This window comes from Corvus brachyrhynchos, unplaced genomic scaffold, assembly GCF_000691975.1.
Source record: "Corvus brachyrhynchos isolate BGI_N302 unplaced genomic scaffold, ASM69197v1 scaffold466, whole genome shotgun sequence".
Lineage (NCBI taxonomy): Eukaryota > Metazoa > Chordata > Aves > Passeriformes > Corvidae > Corvus > Corvus brachyrhynchos.
In genome coordinates this window covers 1,523,481-1,540,632 of record NW_008238635.1, presented here as the reverse complement: position 1 = coordinate 1,540,632, position 17,152 = coordinate 1,523,481, and the positions used below count along the sequence as shown (strand labels likewise).

Here is a 17,152-nt window from a genome sequence, read left to right as displayed (position 1 = left end):
AAACATTTGAGAATTTGCAGACTCTTCTGATCTAACAGTCAGAAAGTCTGGAATCATGTCAGAAAAGCAGTTAAATAATTCATTTTAATTTTTTACCTTCCTCCAGAAAGTTAGAAGCTGGCTAAAATTTTGCCATGGAAATCCACTGTAAAAATGTTGACAGCAAACATTTCTCTGGGCCCCTGGAAATTAAATAACCATATTAACTTGGGAATTGAGACAAATCTTATCTTACGGCTGGGTTCAGCTTTGACAAACTCTTCTTTACAGGTGAAACATGCTTGCTGTAAGACCCCAATGTGGCAAGTCCTTTGAGCAGGGCAGTGGGATCTGGGAAGAGCCTCCCCTAGGGCCCCGTGCAGCAGTGTTTGCTCCTGCTGTTTTCCCTTGGGATCACCACTGTCATACCACTACTGGTGTCAGTCACAGGAGATGGAGGAGTAGGAAAATACATCCCAGGTGTCCTGCTGCTGGCCTCTGTCACCAGCACCAGTGAGCAGTAGATCTCGTCACAGTGAATGTAGGTCTTCGCTATCCTTTGCCCTTGATTAAAACCACCTCTGAATCCAAGAAGAAAGATGAGGTTTGGGTGCAGGGAGGAGAAAGGAAGTGTCAAACACAGTGAAAAGTGTCATTCATCTTCACTTCCAAGCGAACACAAGACGGAAACGTTCTGCAGGACTGCAGCCAAGGTGCTGACAAAGCCTAAGTAAAAAGCAGCCCAGAGGCAGGCGCAGCCATTTGTCACACCCCTCAGAGTGGAGGTGTCGTCTGGCTGCAACCACTCTGCACGAACACTCATTCCCTCTCCCTCTTTGAATGGCTCTGATTTTACAGACACTTCGACTGTACCCTCACAGCTCCTCCCACCCTATGGAAAAGGTTTCACAGAGTAGGTGAAAACATCTACACCTTCCTGACAGGGGGAAACTCTTCCTTGTAGAAGAACTCCCTGATTTGTATGGGCATCAATCTAGACCTGTTCTCCTTGTCTTGGAAAATGCTGTTAAATGTTATCACACGGGGATAGGTTGTAACAATTGCACATCTCCTGTCACTCAGGACTCCTTCTTTGCTAAGTCGTCTCTCATGTTCCTACAGGGATTCATTTTCTTTCTACTGACTTCTTGGGCATTGATCCCTTCCTTTCATTAATAATTTCCATTCTTCAGTCTCACCTATTCTCATTCTATAAAGTTGACAAGGTGTCAAGTAATTAATGTGTTTCTACACTACACAAGGTGATATGCCAGACTATTTTTGTCTAAGTAATTACAGGTATTTTTGGACCAAGTTGCACTTCAAAAGACACCTGATTTTCAACCTACTCTTGCTCTTGCAAAGCACAAAATTTCTCTTGCACATACTTTATTCAAACTGCCTTGACAATAAATCCATAGTGGTGGGACACTATGAGAAATGAGTTTTCTTTAGTACACTGTTTATTTCTGTACTGTTCCCTTGCTCTTAGAAGTCTGCAATTCATAATGCTGTATTTTGGCAGCACTAACTGAAAGAAACCAAACTTAGCCTAATACCTGAAACAATGGAGAACTCTTCCATTTACCTGTTTACATTTTGTACACGTTTTTCACTTCCTGACTCGGACACACACACTTGCAGAAGGATTTTACAAAGTAGTGTAAACACACATTTCTGTTCCCTTCCAGAGTCACATGGGTCAAGCTTCTTGGATTTGTATTCCATGAAGTAACAAAGCAGAGGCACAGAGAATAAAACAAGATGTTTCAGACTTACACCTTTCAAGTTATGTCAGCCTTGTGATGATGCAAGTGCTCCTCTGGGCTGCAAGGGCACCCTGCTGTTACCATCTCTTCCTTCTTCCCACACACCCTCCCACTCACTGCTGGGTATCCTTCTGTCCTGACATTGTTCCCAAGATCCTCTCCAGCAGCCCACAGGAATTCTGACCTAGTCACTCTACCAGCAATGACCACGTTCAGAGCAGGAATCTCTCCTGCAATGCCTGTCGCCTGGTTTGGGTTAACAGAACACTTCCTCCAGCATCACCTTTCCAATAATTTTATTCTAAACATAATCTTCATTTCTTTTCTTAAAGTAATCTCCCTCTTCTTTGTTCACCTGGTCTTTGCTTAGGCTCCCTGTCCCAGTGGTCCCACCCAGGAGCTTTCTATGATTCCCCTTGCAGATACTTTTCCATCATTATGCTCTTAACAAGGATCTCTCCCCACTGCTGCCTTAGGCCTTTGTGCACTCCTGTTTCTAGATCACATTTCATGGAGCCTCTTTCAACTCTGAATGACTTGCCAAGAAAAATTTAACTGCGCTGCCACTCCTCCCCTTTCTCAGGAAGGCTGCAAAGGGATACTCCTAGTTGAGAAAAACTAGAAGGAGGTGTAAATCCAGAGTATCAGTCTCTCTGCCGACTGGCAGCTCTGTACGTTGTGTGTTTCTGTGAGGGGCTGTCTGCACACTGCTGTGTGTACAGACTCACAAGCCAGGCTAAACCAACCTCTTGTTTTCCTACACAGCACTCATGGCTCTGCAAGGAGTTCCCTTCTTCCTTTCACTTCACAGTAGTCACAAATTACTTGAAAATCAGAATGGCAAATCTGACTCCAGCTACAGGCTTCTGAAACAAATCCCATTAGCAGCATGTAGAGTCACACCTGCACCAAAGGCATGTCTGCTTGGCCCATCTGCATGCAGCATTTCCCAAAACAAGCAATTTCTCACTGTGATAGTGCAGGAAGATTCCTTTGAGGGCACACTGCAAGAATTTACATTACTGCTTGCTTTCTTGGGGTTATTGCTACACTTAAACCTCAGGCTCTCTACAGCCTGATATTGAATTTCCTCAGCTTCTGACAAAACCCAACGTGTATTTAAACATAGCATATAGTGAATTAACACACCAGCAACACATCGGATTTCCCACATTTACTCCTCAGCATCTCGTCAAAAGACTCATCTTACTCCCAGCAAAATGCTTTCAACTGTCTGTGTTAGGAGAAATAAGAATCCCATAGTGCATGGTTACCACCTTCAGGTAACTATTTGTGATACGAGCCAGGGTTGTTTTCAGTCACATTTCCCTAATGAGATGCATCCTTTTGGTCCAGCTATGCTGCTACAGCACTGTTTTAGAAATGATTCTCACATCTCCTCAAGTTTCTTCAGTGTATACTTTAATTCCTCAGGTGTCAGTCCTGTCAGACTAGAAAAGGAATTACATAGTAAACAGATACCATTAAATGGGCCTTCCATTTTGCCTGCGTTTGATCACCTCACCTACGCCTCAGCATTAATGCTGCTCTCTTCCAATAACTCAAGTCCTTCTCTAAACCATTTCTTCCCACTCTCCCTATGCAAGGGGATATTTCATTGCAAATAAACCTGAGCACAGCTGACTGATATTTTGTTCTACACCAGAAACAGGTCTCACTCTCAGTCTGTAACAGCCACATACAGGAGCTTCAAAAGAATCAAGAAAAAACGCAAAAATTGGGGCCATCTCCAAATACAGGAAACTGTGGTATTAGACTAAATCTCATGGATAAAAAGCCTTCACTTTTCCCTACCTTTATGCTGCACTGACATAAAGAGGCAGGTTTGCATACCTGTGGTGGCTTTAGCTGCCATTAAAAGAAGTACTAACATAGGTATGAAGACACAGTGGCAGACAAACACAGGCTGTAGAACTGCAGGAGGGAGTCTGCACTCAGGCTGCTGTCACCTCTTCCATGCAGCCAGCATCTGGGCCAGCTAGATGATAGATAACTGTGTGCACCACACCATTCATGCACAGGAGAGCTTAGCTCCCCTTTTCATAGAACAGTAAGGGGCTGGAAGGCACCTTAAAGATCATCTAGTGCCAACCCCCTGCCAGGGGCAGGGACACCTCCCACTAGACCAGGCTGCTCAAGGACTTATCTAACTTGGCCTTGAATACCTACAAGGATGGGGCAACCTGTTCCAGTGTCTCACCACTCTCACAATAAAGAATTTCGTCTTAAATTCCCTTTCCCCCTTGCACTGATGCCTTAGGTTTTAACTTTTATCTTTTTCAAATCCTGCACTGCCTAGTGTTTAACTCTGAAGTTTCCTGTGGCCTGTTAGCTGCTGTTCTCTCATGCTGGTTAGACAAACCTCTCTAGGTTTCCACACCAAGGACACCAGGCCACAAAATGTGTAAACTGAAAGCCTCTGAAGGGGAGGCAAACTTGGGGTAATTACATAATGGACTGAGGTTATAATTGGAGAATTAACCCTGATATGCAAATGGACCAAACTTATAAAAGGGTGAAGAACCCGTGACCCAGGGTCCATCCTGGGTGCAGCCTTTGGACTGCCCAGGGTTTACCTTTGAAGGTCCTTCAAATAAATACCTCCTTTTCTTCTCTTATTCTTGTCTGGTCTCTGTGTTTTAGGTGGCCACCTCAGGCATCAGCACATATTTCAAGGGATTTGGGAGTGGAATAAAGGGAAGATGAAGAAAGCTGCCTTGTCCTTCACCAATAAAAGCCAAAAGGCAAATACTAAGGTGCCAACGTGAGCTTGTCTCACCTCCTTCTCCCTGTTGAGCAGCACCAGCTGGCTGTCGGTCAGGATGCAGTATTTCCTCTCCCATGTTGTCATCTCGGTGTAGGGGGACTGGCCGCAGGACAGTCTGTGGGTAGGTGGTCCCTTCACATCTGGGAACAGAAAACCACGACGTTGTTAGCACGTGGCATTAACCACCTGCTTTGCTTTTGCCGTTCTGCAGCGAGATGTGAACCACAACTGCACTCTGTGCTTAGTGGGGCCTGTTTCAGCATTTTAAAAGGCAAAATGGGAATCCTGGGAGGCACAAAAATGGCAATACCAGAGATCAATATAAATGTCTTTGTCAAAGGCTGAAAAATATATTGAAAAGACCAAGAGCTTTTATGAAAACTTAATCTTCCTTCCACTCCCTTCTCAAAACCATGGTTCAAAGGGGTACTGCTCTGAATGTACTCTAAATCTTAATAAAGTATATTATAAATATAATAAAGTGGATTATTTGAGACTGGAGAGATATAGGAAGGAAGACAGGGATCAAGGAAGGCAGGCTTGAAGAAGGGAAGGAAAAATTCAAAGGGATGGGCATTTAATTGAGAAGGGCTTACTAGCAACTTTTGGTGGGGAACCTACTTGATGAAATCGTGCATTTTCATTTAGCCACAGACACTACAGCGACAAAAACTCATACTTGAAAAAAAACCCCCAAAACCACAAACCAAACCATAAACCAACTTGTTTGGTTCCCGGTCCTGATCTATTAAAATTCATTTTAAAATCAATTTCCCATAAGTCTCTCATGATTGTGCTGCGCATGACGTCGTGCCTCTCACTACCAACAAGGTCCCTTCCATCCCAAGCCATTCTAGGATTCTGTGATTCATCTCTTTATAAAGTTCTGATATTAAGTTCTGGTTGCTTTGTAAGATTAAGTTTCACTTTTATCTTGCAATCTAGTTCTATGCAACTTGCTTGCAACGATCTAAAAACCATCAACGTAGACACTGTAGATACCTCAACTCTCAAGGGTCTAAAACAGACACTGCAAAAACCAAGGGACTCCAGGACCTCCTTTAGCTGTTTCAGGAACAAACTGAGCGTTCAAACCCAAAATGTTTTGCAACATTACCCGCCGTTCAGCACACACAGTAATACGCACGGAGATAACGCAGCTGCTTCTCGTCGCTTCTCCCCAGCGCCACCACTAGAGGCCAGCGAATCCTCAATCACCCAGCACCTTCCAGGGAGAGCCAGCCCAAACGCCAGCCTTAAATCTGCACTAAGGAACCCCTCCAGCTCACTTCCCTGCTTGCAGCCCCTGCATGTGCCACCTCGTTATCAAAAACGCTGCAACATCTTCATGCCCCCTTCCTGCACCTTTGCGTCTGCACTGCAGGGAATGCGTCGGCTTCTAGAGCCAGACTCGGAAGGTGCCTTTCAGCTGCGTTAGGATTTTTGTGATGGTTCAGAGAAGTGCTTGAAACAGGTAACCTTTAAGCAAGAGAAAGGAGAGGGCTGCGTGGCTCCTGCTGCTCTGAATAATGAACAAGTGCGCCTCTGCGCCCTTAATTTCAGGTAAAATAATGCAGGGAAGAAGCTGAGATGCAGAGTCAGGCTCCACACTGTTACTTCTCCAACACAACTCAGTCTGTGAGAGTGGCAACTAGGGCTGTGTGTCTCAAAATTGCCCCAAACTCTAATTAAGTGTAAGCATAATTAAGGGAAACCACCATAAGCTCTGTGAAGCAAAAGTGCATTTGTGCACACTCCTGGAGCACAGCAGACTCTCCCACAAGTTATGTATTAGTCCATCTTACAGACACAAACCCTCCAGGTAGATTTTTGGCTTAACTGCAACTCACATTTATCATGGTGTCCAACCAAAAAACCAAACCAGATGTAAAATAAAACCACTGCTGCTCCTGCTTAGACCTTGGCTTCCCAAACAGCAGCACATGAGCCCTACCCCTGCCTCAGCATGACAGACCTGGCAGAGAGCAGAGGAGCGAGGAGGACGAAGCCATGAGCTCCTGGCATGAGTGTGCTACAGAAACGGGGAGAGGAGAGCTCTGGGGATCTGGTCTCCTGGGCAAGGAGAGCACACAATCAATCAGCAGGGGGAGAAAAGGATGGAGGCGTGCGTGCCCTGTCCTGCTCGTGTGGGTGGGCTGGCAGTGAGAGTGCCTTCAGCTGCTGCGCTGAGCAGTAACCAAGTAAACTGTATTTGGAACTGCCAGCAAACTTTCTGAGGGCAAAAGAAAACCCTCCCGGACTGTCGGCTCCGACACAGAATCTACAGTCACGACTTGCCCAGCCCCAAAAGATTTTTGCGTTATGATTTCTTCTAACTACAGGCCTTGGCAGGATACCATCCAACTGATCCATGGGCTGCACAAAGGAATCGAAGAACAGAACGACTTCTTCCACTGCAACAACAACTCCAGGACTTCACTGAGTCATCGGGCGCTGTGAGCCAGCCACAGCTCTGTTGCCAAGTGGGTTGGCTACGTCAGAACAGCTTTGCACAGGCTGCTGGCAGAGTGACATGCCATGCTGGTGTCTGGAGCTGTCAATCAGCCCTGGAGAACACCACAGCAACAGCATTTTGTGTTTGTATTGGGATCCTTCTGAACGCATGTCGGGGCACAGCCCCACCAGCCCTGCAAGCCTGACCAAGTGCTCTCTTCAGCACGCTGCTTTTCCAGAGGATCAGATCCTGGAGCTTCAGTCCTCTCCCCAAGCTGACGCTGCAAGCACATCGCAAACTACACGGATGCAGAATGCGTGTTCCCAGAAAACTCACGGCAACAAAGACCTGAGCGCAGCTTTGGTGCATCAGTCCCACCTATTTAAATTATTTCTCAGCTCTCCCTCCTGCACGGCTGCTATCTTTGGAGCCTCTCACAACAGCTGTGACTTCAAAATTTATTCTGAAGTATGTTACCAGTTCAGACAGAAGACTCTTTGGGACTTTGCACAGTATCACATACACACTTGGTCGCCTCACAAACCCTGTTCTGCTTTCCGGTACTCTTCGTCTTTGGTTTTCATTTTACGTTCTTGGCTCCAACTTTTCACGTGAATGTAATAAAACCCACTGAGCTCTTCCACTGAAGCCCCATAAAACTAATCAACCACCATTTGAATCGCTATAGAAGTGAATTGCAAGAAGTCCATGTGTAACTAGGAACAGACTTTTGGGAAAGACCGCAGGTCAGGACTGTCCTTTCTAACTGTGGGGCTGCTCTCTGTCAGCTCCTACAGCAAGGCTTGAGCTCTGGAGATGAATGATCACTCACTGATGAATGCAACTTCAGACAGGAGCTGAAGATCAGGGAGGTGCATCTGAAAGCTCTGAGTCTGCAGATGTTACGTGAGGGATGGGCTCGTGCAGCCACACACCTAAATAGGCAAGCTCTGGTGACAGAAGATTTCTCTCGGGTCTGATGCAATCCCTTCATTCTGCAGCACTACAATGAGGCATTCAAGCAAGCAGATCAGCCAGTCTACACACAGGATTAAAGGTCAGGCCTTATGTGCCTTCAAATGCTAATATCAGTTAAGTAACAGCTTGGAAAAAATCCCCTTCTTGGTACATCCCTGCCGCTGCCTCCTGCCACATCAGACATTGCTGAAGACTGGAAACTGCGTTGTTTTTCCTCAGGGCTCTGAAATGCCACTAGGCATGTTATAAATACCCACAAAGCTCCCTTTCTTTCAGTCAGATGACAACTTGTACCTTAGTATTCTTGAAGTACAGGGCTTATTTTTAAAGAAGGGGGGAAATAGAGGGACAGTGATGCCATAATCACACATCAACAACAGAAGTGTTGAGTGGTGCAGGGCGAGGGAACACGGAAAGCAGCAGCCAGCGCCAAGCCAATCCCCACAGACAGGGTAGGCCATCTTAGGAAAACTGATGGCAATTTAGTAGTATTGATGGAGCACAACAGGGCTGTCAGATGGGAACATTTCTGAAAGCTTCCATTGCAAACATGCAACAGTTATTTTCCTTAAAACTCCAAATGCATTCATGAGTGGAGAATATTTTCCAAAAAAGCAGGCAATGGGCAGAATCAGAAAATTATTTCCAAGGGATAATGGGTGTTTCAGTGCCATTTAGTCCCCAACAGCTCTTCTACAACCAGAAGAGCGGCATCTCCTCTCCTCAGAGCTAGTGAGAAGGACAGAATTACCAGAAATCAAGCCAACAGAACTACATTAAAGGCAAATCCATGCCTTCAGTCTCTGCCAAAAAGCACTCTCTACTTACCATCAATAGAAACACAGAAATAACCCTCCATCCCAGTGATGACAAGAGCACCCCTGGCACACCTCAGAGCTCCTTTTTCTGAACTGCACTATTCCTATGGTGAAATCAAGGGCTAACTGAAGCACTTGCCAAATTCTCCTCGACTTTATTAGGGTCCGTATTCTGTTCCTAGTATTTCCAACAAGGAGCTGCCAAGCAGCTGAGTAACTAATGTAGTGGCCAAGTTTGTATGCTGGGAGGAATTTTTTTCCCCTGAAGAGAGATTAGTAGGAGCCCTAACACCTTTTGACAACAGGTCTGCTTGCGCAATGTCAATGTTTCCACAGTGTTTTATGTACTTGCCATAGAGACAGGGTGAGAGAAAAGCCTTTTAGGTATGTGCTGTCATCTGAGAGCTTGTCAGAACCCCAACCTACCCAGCTGTGCATGACCACACAATCCAGTTTGAGTAACCAGCAGTTCCAACTTTCATCAAGCACGTTTGAGCAGAAGTTGAAACGAGCCTTACCACTGACATGAAGCTTCAAAGATAAATACCAACTACAAGTCCTTTCACTAAACTTCCACCATCTCAAAGCCCCTGAAGGGCACTCAAGGGAAAGATGTGGCAGAAAGGGAAATACACAGCATGCTCCATTCCCTCGAAGCTTGGAACAAGACAGGATTTGTGCAAAAGAAGTCACTAATGTCAGTGAAAATAAACAGCAACAGCAGCTCTGTGACACACAGCTGTGTGTGCATGTGCACCTAGTTCAGACAGCTGTTGATGCTCAGATGAAGATCTGCAGGATGTAGAAGGGAGTTCAAGGGCCCCTGCCCTGAGAGCAGATGCAGGCGTCAGAGCAATCCTGGCCCAGCTGTAAGAGGGACAATCTCAACATTTGCACAGAGGGTAGAGGATGAGAGAGGATGGTCAGCCACCGAGGGGCTGCTAGGGAAAGCACAATCCAGGCAACTTCTGTTTTCTCTCATGCTGATACCCAGAGCTCTTGTTTGCGTTTCTTACTTCTCAAACCAACTCCCAGCCACGTGCAATGGTTTCTGATCCAGCCGAGATCAGAACAGTGCAGACAGCCACTATCAAAAACAACCGTTCAAAGAGAAACCTACCATGATGTACAAATTCACTGGGAAGAGGAAGGGACCCTCCTCCTCCAGGTTTGTGTGGACAACCACCACACTGCCCCAACACAGCAAACACAATGCTCATGACTAATGGCGTGGTATCAGGAAAACTCAGCACACGCTGTGTGTGGCCATGCAGAGACTCCCATGCTACAGAGAAAACATGGTGCTCTCAGGGCTGATTAATTCTTCTCTGAATCACAATGCACTTACAAATACGACCAGCACGCATTAGGAACGGCACCATTAATCTTGGCATTTTGTTTCAAAGCACGATGTGGCCACTGACTGCAGGTTTTCTAGGAAGCTTCCCACAGCTGCCCGTGAGGCACGGCAGTGCTCACTTGCCCCTCTAAACCACTCTGTGGCACGGCTCTGTTTCAGCCAAGAGGTACCCACATTTTCATGGTCAGCAACAGATCCCTGGCAAAGCAGGTGGCATTTTAAGTGTAGAAAGCGTGAGCAGATCCTTTGGGATGAGAGGCACGCCATTTATGTAGGATGTTATTACAGAGGTAAGTATCTAGTGTGAATTCCTCCCGTTATATTTAATAGCCACACTCAGCGAAGTTCAGTACACATGCACCGGCCAGCCCTCGATCCAGCTGAATCCAGTTGCTCTCCTCCAGCAGCTGCATGCAATGATGACCAAATTCTGGTATGGAAATCTGATATCCTGGGTAGGAGGTAAAGAAAGCTTAGTCAAACCAGCAGGTTTCAGGGATCCCAGAAGCTCTCACGCCAACCGCTTACAGCCAAAACACTACCTGGAAAACCCATTCTGCACAGAATAAAGTCATAAAGGGTTTAAGTAGGTGAAAACAGTATTTTAGAGGCTGGCAGAAGCCATGACCAGTGCCATGACTTTCTCAGATTCCGACGTATTTGGCACTGTGACACATGTTCTTCACAAGATCTTTAATTTTTCTAGCATAGGCCAATCTTGCCAATCGAACCTATTAACTTTCCACTGCTCTTTTATTGAGTGGCAGTGATCAGACACAGTCTCAAGACTGGTTTTCCACTCCCCCAATGAAGAACCTCATAAGCCACAGAGAGATTAAAGTGAAAACTGTTCAGTCAGGTGCAGTTTTCATGCCCTGTGTCCTCAAAGACATGTGACTGTGGCAATTTTCATGCTTGCTGTGTGTGCTTCCATTGCCCTACCATCAGTATGTCAGCTCTGGGAGACGGAATCTCTTAAAATTTAGGGATGGGAGGTCCGAAGGTATCTGCTGTTCACTGCTTACAGGTGAGGTCCTAAGGATTTTCGCTTCCTCTGAATGAGGACTGCGTGTCTCCTCTGCAAACGGCTAAAGGCATCGCTTTTCCCCACCCGCCGCTGAAAGCTTTGCCAAGAGCTGTGATGGGGTGGGAGAAGGGTCACCTGGCTGCTCGGAATTTCTCACATGCAGCAGTCTCTCACCTCAGCACCAAGGAAGAAAGATTAACCTTTAAAACTCAAAGAGTGAGCATCAACGTTTTGTCCGCTACCAGAGCTACCAGCCAGACTCCTGGATTTCCTACGGACTTTTTGCACTAAGAAAATATGGCAGGAGCAATTTTTACTTGGGAAGCAATAAACCATCAGATGAGCGAATGCCTTAGCAGCCATGGGCTGTCTCCTCTGCAACCAGCAGGAGACAAAATACAGAATGCTACTGTTCAACAAGCCTGGCATCTCCCAGCAGGATGGGCTCTCGCTGCCTCTCCTCGCTGACATCATTCCCAGCCCTTCAATTCCTCCCCTAGGAGAGATCTGACTTGTTTGTACAGGAGTCAGCCGGCAGCGAGCAAGGTACAGCAGCCTCCCTCCTGCAGCTGAGCTCCCAGGCGGCTCTGCCAACTTCCCTTGGGCCCGAGTCAATACATCTGCCCTGTTCTTGCAACGTCACCACTGTGCCTATCTACAGCTCAGGAGTTTTCACACCAGGCCTGAGACTACGGCAGAGATCAGCCAAGATTTCCCTTCTCCCTTCCCCGTAACATGCGCAGTTCCAAACCCAAACCTTTCCCAAGGCCTGCGCTAACACGTCTGCCACCCTCAGCCCCTGATACTTCCTAAAAGGGCTCAGTGTTCCCTGGTACCCAAGGGCTCTGCAGAAGCTCGAGAGCACAAATTCAGTTAGGCCACAACCATGCGAGCAGTTTCACCGAGATTTTATTTTCAAAAGCAAAATTTATGGAGCTGTTCCAAAAAAGAAACCGCAAGTCTTAAAATCTTACGACTAGTTTAGTGAGCAGATGCTGAGTGTGCCAACAGTCTCAAGCTTTCTTGAAAAGTCCTAAAAAATAAGAGCTAAGGAACTAACAGCAGAGGCAAAAATTAGGCAAAAAGCTCAGATTGGCCTGGCAGGGTAATTTTGATTAGAAAGCAGAAAGTTGCACCAGCTTGCTGTCACCAAGCAGCTTCTTTGAGCAAAAGGTGTGGGAGCTCTTAATAGCAGTTTGAAGCCACCAATTAGCTTGAATACTACTGAGCTCCTCTAAGCTTCTTACTTGCTGCCTAGCCGATTGCTAACCGCTAAACTTACAAAGGGTAATTGATCCTCGCTTCCCCCCGCTGCGCCTCGCTCCCTGTCCCCGTCCTCGTGGGCTGCACCCAGCCTGGTCCAGGAGACACACCGTGAAGGATGTGCCTGTTGGGAGACATCAGCACCTTCCCACGTGCAGCAGTGCCAGCCGCTGCCTGTTGGGAGACATCAGCACCTTCCCACGTGGACCAGTGCCAGCCTGCTCCAATCAGGCAATCACCGTGCGCTCGGTGGCTCAACAAGCGGAACCAGAAATCACAGCCCAATCAAGGTGGGGATGTCCCAAATCCTGCAGGTGCGCCCCGTGCTCCCTGCGCCCCTGCCTGCGAACAAGCGCCTCATTGTGCAGCCTTGTAAATCTCATGACATCACCACAACAGAAGCTGCTGCCCGTGTGAAAAACCAATTTGGTTCCCAGGATACCTAAGATTTCAAATAAGCCGCAGTTGCTTGAAGCCATTGCTGTGACCCTTCCTTCAATGCTAAGCAGGTTTCCCTTCCTTCTTATTCAGGTCTCGCTCCCTGCCCAGGACCACTCATCTTTGCTCCTGAATATTAAGTACATTTTTCTCTCACAGCTGAATTCCCACTTGGCCTACAAAACACTTTGGAATCTCAAAACAGAAACGGTTATTACAAACCTGTAGAGAGGATTAGAAAAGATTACATGCCCCTATTACATAGCTGCCAAGTTCTGAGAAGGTTCTCAAGTGACACTTCTCCCCAAAGCAAGGAGAGGCTTTCGTGAGAGGTTTAGAAAGCAGAAAAGTGAAGAATAGCAGAAAAGTTAATTATTCGTGGGAGAAAAAAAAGTCTGCAGTTTTTCCTCTTAATTTATGCATGGTCCTTTTTTTACCCAGCTCTATGCCCTTCACCTTGTTCTCTCCTCTGCAGTGCTTGCTCTCCCCAACCCCTAATCTCCATCTCACAGCCTCTTCAGCAGCAGGCATCCAGAGTGGGCTGTTCCCTCTTTATTCTTTATTTTTTGCAGCAGTGCAGGAAGAGGACAAAAGAAAAAAATGTCCTGAACTTAAAAAGGACCTTGGCCCAAGGCAGCTGTGCAGAAAAAACCCCAACAAAACAATTTGAAGGCAAAAGCTCCTCAGTTCCTGCACATATTTTTGGTGCACATACACAAAAACGTACCAGTGTGCTTGAGGTCAAAATTAAGGGTGTGTGGCACAAGCAGTGCACAGAGCTTGGCAAAAGCACCAACACCACAGCTCGCAGACCCCTTTACCCCCACCCTTGCCAAGAAGGCATCAGCCAGCTGACATTCATCTGTCACAGACCTCTCTCAAGAGAGCAGGACCCTTCTGCTCTCTCCTGTCGAGGAGGGAGGAATGGGAATGGCAAAGGCAGGGAAGCGTTTCTGTGGAGACAAGGAGGAGCCCCGGGAACAGAGCAGGTGATGGGACAGTGCCCACAACAAGTCCCAGATGAACGACTGACAAGCAAACCCGCTGTCTTCCAGCGCAGCCCAAACTATACCATGCAGGCTTGTCTCTTTTACAAGCTTTCATCTTTGGCTTCCTTTCCAGAAAGCAGATATTTTCATTGTCACTGATCCCACCCTATAAACTTCATTTGCCAGAGCAATGGCAGGGTTGCTGAATTCCCCTTCTCTGAAACCCACCTCTACAGAAATACAGCCTAGGTGATCTCAAACCAGCCCTTCCTGTGTGTGGTGGTGTTTATGACAAGAAAGGATAAAGGAAAAAAGAAGAGTAATATGAAAAAAACCCCCACAACGATCGCACATGATGCTTTAAATGCTCGCTCACCCTGCCACCACTGCACAGCTGGCTGCTGCTGTACAGTTCTAGCTATTTTCAGCCTGAATGTTTCCTCATGGCTGGGGTAGACACAAGAAGCAATTAGGTGCTTCTTTTGGGTTTGGGTTCTTTCTTGCCTCGACAGACTTGGGGGAAAAGGGAAAAGAGGAGTTGTGAGCACTGCTGACGTCGCATAGAGGGGAGCTTATTTCCCTTGTCAAAGGGAGAGTTCACAGGACACTAAAACCTGCTGCAATAATGTGCATTTTTTTGCACATTAACCAGGTCATTCAGGCATATAGGCTAAAGTTAGCTTTCATATTTTAACCACCTAAAACAAATGACTTAGTAAGGCACCTCCTCAAGGGATTCAAATATAATGTACAAGAAGCCCTGCAGTACTCCCCATGCTATTTAGACAGATCCATTCTGCTTCCTTCTGGCACCTTCAAAATGTCTTCAGAAGAACCTGGAACCACCAGGTTATTACATACCAATTAGTTGATCTAGCCTACTTAAAAGCAAAAGCACCAGAACACTCCTCATTCCATTTTCCTCACCAACATCTGAAAAGTCTCCATGCATCTCAGTAAATCAATGCTAATAAACAAAAGATTGGACCTTTTTCATCATTTAATGATAGTTCAGACACAAAACTTTAGAGGAAGGAGACTGGGTCTTATAAAAGTGCAATGGGGATCCTGAGCCATATTTAGATTTATGCAAAGAGATGTCTTATGGCAAATAACCTGAATCCCACACTTCATGCAGTACAGCAACGACCTGTAGTACCTCTTTCATCAGCTCTACCCTTTAACCTTCAGTTAAGGGTTATGTGAGGTTGGTTTCCCTGTGTAATTTAACCCAGCTATTGCACCTGGTTTAGGGAGGGAAAGCCGGCTTGGGCAGAAAAATCCCCTTTGGTTAAGCATAAGGAGGTCACCACCACCATGGTCAAAGCAGGACATTGAGCTGCAGGCTGGCATCAAGGCTCAGGAGCCTCCTGACTCAGAGTGCTTTGCTCTCCTCATTACCACACAATGCCAGGATTGGCAAATCAAGCTTAATTTTGTTCCAAAAGTTCAGCATATAGTGGGTGATTTCTTTCTTCTTGCCTACTCCATGTGATATTGCCCGGAGAAGCCGTGTGGAAGTTTCAAAAACCAGGTTGGACAGGGCTCGGAGCAACCCAGTCGAGAGGAAGATGTCCTTGCCCACGGCAGAGGGCTGGAACTGGATGATCTTTAAGATCCCACCCAACCTCAGCCACTTTAGGATTCCGTGTTGTGGGAAACCAGCCGTGAAAGAAAGAGGCAACACAGGAAGAAGTAACAGCACCAGGCAGAGAACTGCAGGTGCTGAGCTAACCCTGTGCCAGGGGAAGGACGTTTCTTGGTTTGGACATTTCTGCCATGCCATGCTCAAGGCTCCTGAGGTACCACCTCAACGGGTGGAGCAGGTTCCCTGTGCTTTTGGCAAACCCCAAGCAGCATGATTAATGTATCCTTTGAGGATGGGCTGGCTAATTAAAAGGATCTGGAGGCAGGGTGCAGCATTTCAGGTACTCTTCAGCTGGGTTTTCCCTCTACTTAATGCTTCCTCCTCTTTCCAGTAGCTTAGGCTGTGACGAATAAAGGCCACATCCTCACCCCAAACACTCTCTCCCCTTGAGCCCTCACCTACTTACTTTCTTCCTCCTGACTCCTGCTCTGTTCCCCAAGAGTTGTAAAATACAAAGCTCCTGAAGACCAAACGTCGTGTTCTTCACTACGCTGCTTTTTAGCTGATTTGTATTTTTGAGCCAGATTTTTGTACTGTAAATCTATATTTTAAATTATATTTTAGTTTATATTTACATCTCATGCCTAAGCACAAACATGCACTTGTTCCCAGACGTCTTCCCTGCTGTATGCTTTGCAAACTGACATCACAAAGCTCCCACGGCACATCCAAACCCCCTTCTGTCCGAAGGGTAGAGCCACAGGTGGCCCTCTCCAAAATCCCAGAAGGAGAACACATGAACTCAGCAAGGATAAATAATAACCAGTGGAGAGAAAATGTCTGTCCTCCAGCAATGCTAAACAGAAATTTATAGGTCACAACCTTGCACAAACAGGCCTGGTAACATCTAATTAGCAGTCCTGCTGAGCAATTGCATCTCATAACAGTAAATCCAACCAGAGCAGGGGAAAAGGGAGAGGAGGATTTTTATAGAAATGCAGTAATTGTAATATTTTGAAGAGATTTGCTTTATGTTGCTGTTTAGTGGGGATCCCCTCCCCAGCAGGAACAATCAACCCACACCAGTGGGTTTATGAGTTATTACTGAAGTACATTTCACTCCTATTGGGAAACAACTTAGAAGGGCAGCCCAGGTTTTTATTAATTATTTTATTTTTAAATTGAAATGCTAAGAATTCTGTTTGCTGCCAGAAGATGGGTGGAGGAGCCAAGGAAAGTTCACATACCCAAGAGACTATTAACTAGAACCAACTTGGACAATACATTCGAGAAGCATTTCCTTCCAGCTACTGTAGAGAGCTGTCCTTAACATGCCTTTACTTAAGCAGCCAATTTTCCACCGAGTACAATGAGATTTCAAAACACACAAGAAATCGGAGTATAAACAGACACAAACATCCCACTTAGTGACATAACAAAAGAAAATACGGGGCAAAAAGCTTGAGCTTCTCTATTTTCTGCCCTTCATGAAATACTTTGGCATTTTACACACACTCTGCTCCCCCTTCTCTTTTTTTCTTTCCTTTTTAGTGATAGTATTATCACAAAATACCTGGCTTAGCTGTCCTAATGGTGTTCCTGAACAAAAAATTATTTCTGAGGGTTGAGGGTTAAATCTCACCCAATATTACGGCACAAGGAACGGGGTTCCAGAGGAAACAAGCGGCTGACAAAGCAGG

General features: G+C 46.2%; 1 protein-coding gene across 10 annotated transcripts in view; it reads right to left on the bottom strand.

Annotated features, from left to right (window-relative positions):
* RASAL2 (RAS protein activator like 2) overlaps positions 1 to 17,152 on the bottom strand; it is a 168,135-nt gene that overhangs the window by 80,422 nt on the left and 70,561 nt on the right. For 9 of the 10 annotated variants that reach the window (XM_017737426.1, XM_017737425.1, XM_017737422.1 and 6 more), the window contains one exon: positions 4,549 to 4,676. In XM_017737426.1, coding sequence (XP_017592915.1) covers positions 4,549 to 4,620 — 72 coding nt within the window. In that variant the 5' untranslated portion in view covers positions 4,621 to 4,676. Of the gene's footprint in view, positions 1 to 4,548; positions 4,677 to 17,152 lie in introns of those variants that run through there. The other variant, XM_017737430.1, reaches the window with a different exon arrangement.